Genomic DNA, 12508 nt, shown 5'->3' on the forward strand with positions numbered 1-12508 from the left:
CCAAACACTTTTAATCTTGCTTTTTGGCAGGGAGTCAAACATGTATATAATTTGTAACAGTCTGCTCCAGTAAAAGATACTCTATGCTCCCCACACTGCCACAAGCTTATTGATGAGCGTATTTTAGCACAGAGCCAGTGGTCCGTTCTCAGAGGAATCATATTTAAAATGTTAACAGAAAGGTCACAAAATGTTTATAAATTAATATAGATTTAATTCAGACACAGGGACGCTTCACTTAAGTGTTTCCAAATGTGACCACATATTTTAAAATCATCAATACAGGCTAAATCCAGCTCCTCTCACCTCAGCCTGCCATGTAACTGCCAATAAAGAAGTGCTGACGAGTCACAAACCAGGACACAACACACACTAATACACTTCAGTCAGCAGTGTTGGTACTTATACCTCATATACTGATCAATGTAAGGAGGGCGTGAACAGGATACTCCACTGATTAAACATTACACTTAAAGAGTGTTGAAGATTTGGGTGTGTTATACTAAAGGTAGATAATGTAGCCCTGAGTTTGGCATGAATCGAAATTATGAATATTAAACATTTTAATTAACTATGAAAACAACACAATGAAAACTATGAAAAATAACCATCACAGGTCGACAATGAAGCCATTTTTGCACTGGTTATTGTGGGGGAACCACGTCGTTTTGCAGGGGTGTTGGAGAAACTGTATGTTGATAATATTTTAATTTATATGTAGTATTTAATTTCTTTATGAATTAAACTTGTTCATAAAGCTGTTTCTTTAAGGATAAGGAGGGCAACCAGAATTTTTATGTTCACCAATTTATGTTATTAACTAACTGTTGTACTTTGTGGTATAAGAACAGTGTGATTCCAAATGGAAGGTTTAAGAAGCAGCAGTGTCTATAATAGATTTAATTTCTGCAAGTATTGCTTTCACTTTAACTTATAATGTGCAACACAAGTTTGTTGACGTCCAGTGCAATTTGTGCAAATAAATATAAAGAGGCTGAGCCCTCAGCTTCAAATCTATAGAAACACTTAAGGGTAAGATTCCTTCTCAAAAAGCTCATTAGCTAACAATATAGTATATATATGGATACTGGATCTATTCCAGAAGTATTCAGATTCAATTAATTGTTTCTGTAATGCAATGGGTGATGATACTAATCACCAAAAAAATGAAACCTGGTTTGTAGTAGTCTGAATCAACCCTGTTGATAGATTACATGAACTCAAACAGTAAACTATTTCATTCATGGCTAAATGAAAGTCTTGTTGTTGTTACTGTTTGAAATAGTTTTTATTAGCACACTCTGTCAAACTGCTTTTATTTATGTCCAAGATGCAAATCATTTGTTATTATTAAATGTTATGAGTTTTTTTATATATGCTTTATGTTACTGGGATTTTCACTAGGTTTGTATTTAAAGAAGATTGGTGAAAATGTTTGGAGGTAAAGTATTTTAGTGAAAAACTGTGTTGTATTTTACACTTTCTTTCTCCTGGTTGGATGATTATAAATTATTATTATATTGTGTTTTAGAAAGGTAACTTCTTGAAGCAGGTTTAATGAAGCATTTATGTAAAGTTACATCCATGTTCAATAAATGTTTGATCAGCTCAGCTGCTCTTTTGGGCATGTGTATCTGCATAATTCAGTAAATAACATTAAACACTTACTCCACATCAGTCACACTTTTCAACACGATATAGAAAACTGCATTTTAAATGCATTTGCCGTCCCCAACCAGAACCAACAAGACGGCATGATTCATAAAACAAGGAAATTATTTGCTGACTAATGTGGAGGTTTCACAGTCGCTGCAAGATAATTATAATATAATAACATTACGCAGCTGCTATTGTCATTATAGTGAAAATGTGTTTTGTTGTAAATCATATCAGACTGGCATTAAAACCAACATTAAAGTCATTATGAGTGAAGAAAATGTTTCCTGTTAATGTGGACATTAATTAAGTTTTCAATCTCACATCATGATCTCACAACAGGGGGCAAACTCAAAACCAATCTCATAAGAAAAGCTTGATACACCCGGAAAAACAGCCTTATAATTAAAAGCAGATGCATGAACCAGATCTGTGTTACTCAGCTTTCATTTGACATAATAGTGGATTGTTGGATCTGTTGTGTGTTCATTGTGAAACCATTTATTTCATACATCAATTTCTCATTAGTATGTGCCTTTCAAAGCCAGTGCAGATTGTAAATAAATCACCACATTCTGCATCTTCTGATGTGTAACTTGTATTAACCCTCTGGCAAGTTTACATGCATAAAACATCAAAATACAGGAACAACATAAAGCAAGTGTACATGATGTTATATGTCAGTGTTCAAACTCTGACAGAATCATATAAGGTAGCACATCTCTTTTACTTCAAACACCCATCATGAATATTTCATTCCAAAATGCATTCTCCTTTTGAAAGTGTATTTATTCTTCTCATCTTCTATATTCAAATGGCAGCATGTCGACGCCACCCTCAGGCTTCAAAATCTACAGTGTTCTCTGTGTGGAATGGATTTCTGCCTTGGCTTTAAATGCATCACAAACAGTGTATGTTTCACAGCCTGCCCACAGCAGCTGTGGAATACTGTCTGTGCTTACTCAAACTTGAAACTTTGTTAAATTCCCAAACAATTTTCATATGTCTTCGGGCAACGTTCACTTTTTTTTGACACTCTGAGCTGCTGCCCAGTGAAGTGTTACAAGTGCTTCCTGCAGTGCCACACACTCACATGTAAACACGACAAACTGATGAGGCCTTTCTTAAAGAAAGCAGCTCATGCAGTGTCTGAGGGACATACAGTGCTGGAATTGGATCATTCTTTGTGTCTATGAGTGAATGTAATGTGATGGAGAGAATCCTAAACCAGGGTGTATAATAAACAATAATGATAATCCAGAGCAGACCTGTTATACCAAATTTTACCAGTGGGCGAAATACTTGACTGAGACTCACCGGAGTGGAAGATAATGAGATAGAGAGCCCATGCATGAGAGATTAGTGACTACAGTCCCCTTGTGCTACATCCATACTACTACGTTTGCATTTAAAAAACGTCATTTTCAAACTAAAATAAACTCCATCCACACAAGCGTCTTGGCTCTGTATCGGTTTTTATCCCTCTCCATACTCTCATGCCTGAAATTACACGTCATTTGACCACTCATGTAACCTGGGCGTGAACATGGCAGTCTAAACAAGAACTGGTTATATCGCATAATGGCTCGTCTTCTACACAGGCAAGCAGCTGTATCATTGTTAAATGCAGAATTTTACTGCCAAACAGCTGTAAGCAAAGATGGCAGGGTCAGCAATGCTTGTAACTGATTATCCATGTTGCGTTCTACACTGGTAGCCAAGGCCAGCTGGTTTTTTCTTCAGGGGATTCATTTGATAGGAGCCTGACAAATCAGCAAAGACCACATCGGGACCAAAAAGACCCAATCAGCAAGCGATTGTTAGTGTCTATGTCATCGTTTCAGAACATCTTAGTTTGTGTGCGTTCAGATTGAAATGTAGCCCAGCAGTTTTCAGACTGAAACGGGGCCATCAGCGTTTCCGAACTATATTAAACTAAGATATTACAATCATTATCAAACATTTGTTGGTCTCTCTCCCAGCTTGCCGGTGATTCGCAAGGCATTCTGGGTACACCTAGGTTTGAAGTGAGGGACGGAAAAATCTCAGTTTTGAGGGGTATAGAGCCCTACGCCTTGGCCCTACCCCTCCGTCCCAACAGGTATTGGGACAGCCTACCCCTACATGTGAACGCAAGGGGAAGGGCTAAGGGGTGAAATGGGATTGGGCCAAAGTCTACCTCATCTCCTCACCTTGTCACCCCGAAAATTCCCTCTGCACTACTGAGGTATAATACTAGTGTGTACTAGTGCTGTGGCCCTGTTTCACACATGGGCCCTGTGGTAAAATCTAGTCATGAACCTGTAATAATTTACTTTCATATTGTGCTCACAAGGCAAATTCTCCTTAACAAACTTTGAATCACTTCCCACAACCTTAATGACTGAGAGACAACCTGAGGTCAGGTGGTGTTACCCTGGGTTTCTGAGTGGGCATAAAATGAAGCCGTCATGTGTAGTCTGCTGTGGACTCTGTAATTACAGAATCCAACAGGGGCCCAACAGCAACATCCTGCCCTTGGCCACTTAATCTGTCCTGTTAATCCAGCACTTCCTATATTCATAAATTAAAGCCATTTCATTTCACTGACCCAGATCTTCAGGCCATGTTGGTTTGTCACTTCAATAAACCTGAAAACTGGTGTTGCAAATGTGTTCAAACCATCAACTGAGGGAATCTTTTTCCTGTATTGTTGGGGACACACATGCAGTGTGACTTTGATAAGAGCCACATGAAGCACAAAGTAAACAGTGGATTAGCTCATAAAGTGGACTGTGGTAGGAACAACATGCTCCCACTCGATCTGCACATAAATACTGCTCAAACCTCCAAGCAGCCCTCTCTCACATTGATTACCTGGAGTAACAGGGTGACCTATCATGCATAACGTTCATGTGTGTGCGTGTGTGTCAGAGGAACTGGGAGGGACAGAGCTCCCCCATTGGCCTTCCAGTCAAGGCTGGGACCGTACATGCTGACAGCGGTCAGCATAAAAAGAACAGCTGACGTGGCGCGACTGCTGACTGACCACCGGGGACTGGACTCCTCTCAACTGTGTGTGCGTGTGCGTGTGCGTGCGTGCGTGCGTGCGTGTGCAGAGCAAGTGATTTTAACTAAAAATATTTGACTTTTAACCACATGCAAGAGGAAAGCAAAAATAAATCCTCATGCTCTTTGCGCTCAGGTTTAAAAAAAGGCAACACTAGGATGGAAAATCCTGAGAGACGAGCACCCACCCCCTGCCCTGCACTGATAACTATTTATAGCCCTGTACAAATGATGAGTGAGCAAATATGATAATGATGTCATAGGTTAAAAGGCCTGACAGTATTGCACTCGGCACAAATAAACGGCAGGGTATTGCTGCAGAAGCAGCTTTCCTGAGCAAAAGTAAATTTAGTGAAGGCGGTATATTTTCAGCAGATGCGGCGGCGTAACTGGTGGCATCTGAACTTGTGCTGTGATCATCAAAATATCTGTTTGACTCTAGAGCTAATCATTCATCACCACAGATGCAATTTCATACTCAGACGGGCATGGAGGCAGGAGCACAGAGGGAGTTAGGGATGCTACCATGGCACTTGCACAGACTATATCAATTTGTCAAATATCACAGTTTATTCCTCTGATATCTTTGGTTTTACTGCAGGCGATGTGAAAATCAATAAACAGCACCGTTTTATTGCAATTCTGGATTACCAAGGTTCTCATATCTTATTCTGATGGAGCACATTAAGTTCGGTGAATCCACTGATTTTACACGTCAAGTTCATTTTCATCATCACTGAAAACATTAGGTTGATGTAATGCTGACTGTGGCCCTTGGTGATGTCATCAGGGTTATGTAAGATAACTCGGCTTAGGCCGTCTGCATTACAAACTGCAGTGTTGGGGTTTGTATAAAAACACCACTCAACACACTAGGAGGCTCTGATTGAGGGTTTCTTTACATGTACACTACTTGCTTGGACCATCAGACCTTTAAGTTTAGTCCGATTCGGGGCATTTTAACACCTGAAAGTTCAGACCCATGTCATAAGTAAGGTTTCATGTCTTTGTTACATTGTTTACATTTGATCTGGTTAGTTTTGGTTTCAAAGTGCAATTTACTCCACTTTGTATAACATACACACTTCCTGTCTTCATCCCCAACATTGGCTAGGTCTACCTACTTGATTCTATTATTGTATTAATTTGATTGATTGCTACCACCATCACCAATGTCCGGCAAATGTGTCAAAGAATCATACTCATCTTTCAAACATTATACTGTCAAAGGCGAAGATTGCAAACTCTGTTTCTGGAGAGACCAATAATGTGCCTTCTTCTTTTCTCCTTTTTTTAATGCCGTCTCAACTTACTGCAATTGATCAGAAGGTCCGAACTATCCCCAAAAGGGTTTTCACACTGCTAACGAACCACATCCATGGTTTGCTTGACCCCTATCGATCTCTTTTGGTTCACTACATTTTGGTCTGTCGGTCCAGACACATTTCACATCTGTTATTTTGGTTTGGACTAAATTTAAAAAAGTCAAAAAGTTTCATTGTTTGGTACAAGGTAGGTTTGAAAGTGGGCCATGGATCAAACTGAACTGTGGTTTAGTTCATTTGCAGTGTGAAAACACGTTTTGGGGACGGTTCAGACTCCACCAATTAAAGGCTCATCAGCTGTTAAACAAGAGAAGAAGAAAAATAGCCTGAAAAGAACTAAAAATGAACTGGTGTAGAAACTCAGAAAAGTTATTTTCTGAGAGGATGAGAAGGAGAGAACAGCATGAGACGCACATTTAGATGATGACGGTAAGACGTAGGTGTGACAGACGAACTTGCAAAATTCCTATGTGAAACTAAAACCATGACCAGATCTAATGTGTAAAATTTATCGAAAAAATACTCATTGGTTCGGACCTTGATCTGGACTTTCAGGTGTGAAAACACCCTGACATACTGCCCAGCTACATCAAGGGAAATGTAGAATCTAGTCTCTTGGTACCTGATCCACACACTGAGGCAGGATATATCTCTTGAACATTATCTTGAACTCCATCTCCCCCAATTTAAGTACAACACTAAATCACTGGACTGCAACGTTATATAGGTTTTCAATTCACTCTGAAGCCATTCTCCCTTTTAGCAGTTTCCCAATTAGGTTTCCAAGAACACCTTCTCTATCAAAATTAGAGCTGCGATAGTTGATTGACTGAAAATGAACTGCCAACCATTTTGATAGAGCGTTAATTGTTAATATCATTTATCAAACAAACTGCTTTTCTGTTTAACATCATAAAAAAAACATATTATCCATCCATGCTAGACTGCCCCTTTCGTTTGGGGAAATTTGAATGGGTAAACTCTTTATATACTCAACAATTAATATTTATTATACTAATAATGAAGAAAAAACAATTAAAGGGGACATAGCATGCCCATTTTACCACAAGTTGATATGGTTCCTTGGGGTCTTAATGAAATGTCTGTAACATACTTTGGTCAAAATACCACAAGGATCATTTAAAACAGCTCCTTTTTACCCTGTATAAAACAGCCCTCCACAGAGTGACCTGTTTTGAGTGCCTGTTCCTTTAAATGCTAATGAGCCAGCTCCCCCCTCCCCCCTCTCCCCCCATGATTTTAAACGATATAAATTACATATTTTATATGATATAAATTATCAAATATGCATCCCATACTTTGTATTCCCCTTCTGTTGTCCTGGAGTTTTAATTTTCCCAATCACATAATTAAATGTCCCCCTCTGCCCATCCACTACAAGCACACAAGCAGACAGACAGAGAGAGAAAGAGAGGTGGGGGGGGGGGGGGCTATGAAGACCATCATTTACCCCCGAACCCCGACATTCAACGGGTACAACAACAAGCGGAGAAAGCAGAATCGCGGGCTGACCTTATATATACAGTCTATGGGGCTGACCAGCGCGGAGAAATGCTCGTCCCGTGTGAACAGCCAGGCGGCTGCGCGCTGGAGAACGGCGCTGCGCTGCCTCGCAGCGGCGCTTCCGCGTCCGGTGTAACTACTGTAACCCGGCATACAGTAGAGCTGAACACTGCGGAAGTCTTCCACACAGCTGGCAGTGTGGAAGACCGCTGCGAGGCAGCGCAGCGCCGTTCTCCAGCGCGCAGCCGCCTGGCTGTTCACACGGGACGAGCATTTCTCCGCGCTGGTCAGCCCCATAGACTGTATATATAAGGTCAGCCCGCGATTCTGCTTTCTCCGCTTGTTGTTGTACCCGTTGAATGTCGGGGTTCGGGGGTTACAGTAGCGCTGAACACTGCGGAAGTCGTCCACACTGCTGGCTGCGTGGCGCTGACACAAATTCCAGCTCACGCACGGGAGAGCGAGCGGTCGCTCCCGAGCAGCTGCTGCAGCCTCCCAGTCCCAACGATCCAGACAAATGCCACATGTGAGTGAATCGCGGGCTGACCAGCGCGGAGAAATGCTCGTCCCGTGTGAACAGCCCGGCTGCGTGCTTGGGAACGGCGCTGCGCTGCCTCCGGTGTAAACCCGGAAGTAACGAGTGTGGGGGGACGGGGGGGACGGGGGGGGACGGGGGGGGGCCAAGACCATGTAGGGAGACTTCCAGTTCCTTGTTACGACACAATACCCAGGAAGCGCAATCGAGTCGCTCAAGCATGACGTTTCTGACTTAGAGGAACTATAACAAAACGCGCAAGTGTTTTTTCCCCAGAGTTTTTGGGTTGGTAGACATGCCAGATACCCACATTAACCTGTAGAAGCACTAACAAAGTGGAATTTGCATGCTATGTCCCCTTTAACAGATTACTGAAAGGAATTGTTAAATTCACCATTACTCCCAGCTAATGTCAATGTCCCATTCTGAACCAGGACTGTAAAATGCTTATCATGGCTTCCTCCTGGAACTAAAACTTTTCAGTCAAACATCCATTCATAAAATGTGTCATATGAAACTACAGAGTCACTGCATGGCAGAAAATCCTCTAAGTGACCTACAAGCTGTAAAATAAACACACGCAACAGCAAAGTGAAAAAAAAAATATATTATTCCAACAGAGAAGGGTTTTCCATTAAAGTCAATACAAACCATGCAAGAACACCCAGGATGTCTCCTCCACAGGCTCACTGCTCAGTAGCAGAGCGGTGGCTGCCATCTTTGATTTTACATGGTTTGTATTGACTTTAATGGAAAATACCTTTTTCTGTCTGAATGTCTCTCGTGTTAGTTTGCAGCCGCCTGAAGCCTGTTTTCGCAGATAGTAGATTTCCTAACATCCAGCAAGGCTGTGTTTTCAACCCTTGGCCACAGAGCACATTTTATCAGCTGATCAAACCCTGAAATGTTCTTCTACTTCTGGGCATTGGTGTCCTGATCATTTGTATCCGGCTGGACCAGGGCTATATATTAATATTGGGATTAGTGCTACACCTGAGTCCCTAAAATGAAAAGAAAATACTATGAAATGATGATGAAAATGTCGTTCGTCCAACAGTCTTAATCCAAAGACATATTTAGAAAGCAGCAGATAAGGCAGCAAATCCTCTAATCAAAGAATCTGGGAGCAGAGAATGTTTGACACCTGGATCAGAGATAATCAATATCCCTCATACTGCGATTGTATCTGTACAATGCTGCAGGAACCGGCACTGTGTGCATTAGAAATTAAAGTATTTTATAAGATAGTGCATGTAGTGGCAAGTGGTGACCTAAGAAAGTGTAAAGCCTCTTAAAAGCAGTCTGCAGCCTGGAGTTGTGAATAAATAAATACACAACACCACAATGTGCAAACCATGTGGCTGCACTAAGTTCCCTACGCGCACCACAAACTGCAGTTTTTAGTCTACAATACCCACAGCGTGCACCCATGTCTCACCATTCAATCCACCCTCTATGTGTTGGCAGTCTTGATGGAACATTTGTGAGTCGCTGTTATAGTAGCACCGGGCACTTCTCCAAGCCAAGTGCGTCTTTTCAAATTAAAAGCCAGCCACGGTGGTGAGGGAAATAAGTCAAAGTCAAACTGCTGTTGTACACACCGAGTGTACATCACGTAAATCAATCACTGGCAACAACTTGGTGGATGTTTTCCAAGCAGATGGTGAGACTCGACCAAGCAGAGAACCAAAGGCGCGTAAACGTGTTTCCTGACAACAACACATGCACAGCGCGCAATTTCCACGCGTGTCATAATAAAAGTCACACCCACTGATCCGGTGCTCTGACACAGCCCGAGCTCCCCTTCAGACAAATACTCGTGATGTTATACGGTGTCTCTACAGTGCGCCTTTTAACTGGATCCACATTACGCAACAGCCGTGGAACGCGTGCGTAGCCTGCGTGTGAGCCTGGCTTAATCCCGGACAATGTATAAATTACACGGATCAGTAAAAACAAAAGATGTCAGTGACAGAAGTGACAGAGAAGTGGACATTTGGTTCGGTTGCGTGGTTCCACCTGACGGGGATGATGAACACAGAGACCTCTCCGGCCCTGGAGCAAACAATCTGGTGACACAATAAACTTTGGCAGCGTCCTGTCCGTCCACAGCGCGCAGCACACGCGCACACACACGCACACACAACTTACTTTTCCTGCAGCACGTTCTCCTTGATGGCTCCCAGGCTGGAGTGGTTCCCCTGCTGGAGCCTGCAGGTGGCCAGGTGCCGCTGGTGCTGGTCCTTCAGACAGGCGTTTTCCTTGCAAAGATCCGTCACCTGCAGCTCCAGCTCTTCGATCCGGACCCGCTGCTTCTCCAGCAGCTCCTGCTGGGTCTCGATGATCTTGTTTAGCTCCTGCAGGTACTCCGCCGCCTTGCTGGGGTTCTCTGCCGGGTTCTCCATCTCGTAAAAGCCCCGTTGCCCGTCCATGAAGGCGATATCCACACACGCAGGGAAGCAGCCTTCTCGCTCCCTCTCTTCCACTCTCGCGCCCTCACACACGCACACACACAAACAAACGCACGCTCAGTAGTAGTGACACTGAGCGCTGTCACCATCCAGAGACCCTCCCTCGCTCCGACATGGCTGCTTCGTAGTGTAGTGGCAGCCGCTTTGCTGGGAACTTGTCCGGGGGTTTGTTGCGCTGCTGTGCGCCGCCGCCGCCGCGTCCACGATCTCTGCAGCGCAACAGCCCAACTAAAGCTCCGGCAGCCGCTCCGCTCACAGGAGCACCGTTAACCCTCTCACTGCTGGAGCTCTGACACACACACACACGCGCACACATACACACACACAGTTTGTGTATCAACAGGTAGGCTGAGTTTGTGTCGCGCAGTGACACAGACTCACTCTGTACCTGGACTGTCATTTCCACTCATGTCATCTCAGTGTTTGTCCAAACAGGAGCCAAACCACTTCCACATCCCTCCACCAGCTCCAGCCTGCACACGACTAGTCAACCCTGGAGCTGTGTCCTGCTCAATCAGGTAACAAAAAGACAGAGAGGAGATAATGATGATTATAAAAACACAAATATGATTCTAAATATTTTAGCCAAATCCAATGCAATTGAAGTTACAGAAAAAAACATAACATGCCTCCATACTGCTCCTGTGGTGTCATCCAAGTGTCCGGAAGCACCAACATTCAATTTCAACAATTTGTTTCTGTTGTTTTTTACGACTGAAGAATAGGTCACCATTTACTTGAATTGTATCGGATTTGGCTACAATATTGTTCACCCCTGAGACTCCAAAAGTGTTTTGTGGACTCAAACACTTCACCCACCCCTCTATCAGCATAGTGGCGAGATATAGAGTCAATTTTCCTTTTCGGGTGAACTATCCCTTTAATGCTGCCTGGTTCAATGCATCGATGGTGAAGAATTTGTTATCACAGTGCCCTTTGTGGCCACTCTGTGGCAGCAAACCAGGATTTATAGTATTTATTTATAAAACAGTAGCCTAAACCTTATGTCCCTGTATACAATTGAAAAGGCAAACATGTTTGCAAACAATTCCCTGTTTACACAATGAGCAGAGATAGAACAAGTTAGCATTAATTTATGTATAAATGAACGTTATTTATTATTTCAGCACATGTAAACAGAATGCAGTTCAAAATACAAGTCAGCAGTAAAAACAAAACCATGAAAAACACACAAAGGTTTGGAGGAAGGAGAAAATACTTGAGGAGGTAGAAATGGGAGTTTTACCAGTTATACAACCACATCCACACAGATTCTATAGAAATATTACAACAGACAGCTGCTAGTTACAGGCTATATAAAAAAAGATATGTTTTGAGTTGTCCACTGAGTCAGTATATTTAACAGCAGAATGTTTCATGTATTTGCAGGGGTTGGTGTACAATAATGGGATGATGGGGATTCTGTGATATAAACTGGGACGGGGCCATTTATTGTGTCCTAAAAGGGAGCAGGTGTATGTTGCGTATAATTTTACAACGTGTCATTTTAGTTTCTTTTAAAAACGCTGGCAGCAGCAGCAGGCTGTACATTGTTCAGTTAGCAGGGACAGTATCACAGCTTCCTGTCGGAAAACAGCTGCCTGCTGGAAACAAGGTGCAGAAAGTTCACCACAGCTCTATGGAGCTGAGCAGGGTTATTGTTGCCTGTGGGAATTTCACTATAGCAACCATTTCCTCATTACATACAGTATAGTGAACAACTGTTAATAAAAAAATATTGATAATTGCACCTTTAATACTGCTTGATAAAATCAAGGTTAAGGACTTAAACTAGATTTAGGCACTGGGACCTTCTTTTCAAGACAGGATTAGGTTGTACCTCATCTTGTTAGAATATATAATGAATTGGCAGTACATATTCCCATATTGCAAAATGTAAAATCACCACAAACCAGATGCAAAGCAGAACATTTGGGGGTTTGTGTCCC

General features: G+C 42.5%; 1 protein-coding gene across 4 annotated transcripts in view; it reads right to left on the minus strand.

Moving 5' to 3' along the window:
* Window positions 1-10789, minus strand: part of iqsec1b (IQ motif and Sec7 domain ArfGEF 1b) — a 199272-nt gene extending 188483 nt beyond the window's left edge. For 3 of the 4 annotated variants that reach the window (XM_034585126.1, XM_034585125.1, XM_034585124.1), the window contains exon 1: window positions 10240-10789. In XM_034585126.1, the coding sequence (XP_034441017.1) occupies window positions 10240-10520 (281 nt within the window). In that variant the 5' untranslated portion in view covers window positions 10521-10789. The remainder of the gene's footprint in view (window positions 1-10239) is intronic. The other variant, XM_034585132.1, reaches the window with a different exon arrangement.
* Between the last annotated feature and the right edge of the window lie 1719 nt (window positions 10790-12508).

This window comes from Hippoglossus hippoglossus, chromosome 5 (genome assembly GCF_009819705.1).
Source record: "Hippoglossus hippoglossus isolate fHipHip1 chromosome 5, fHipHip1.pri, whole genome shotgun sequence".
Classification (NCBI taxonomy): domain Eukaryota; kingdom Metazoa; phylum Chordata; class Actinopteri; order Pleuronectiformes; family Pleuronectidae; genus Hippoglossus; species Hippoglossus hippoglossus.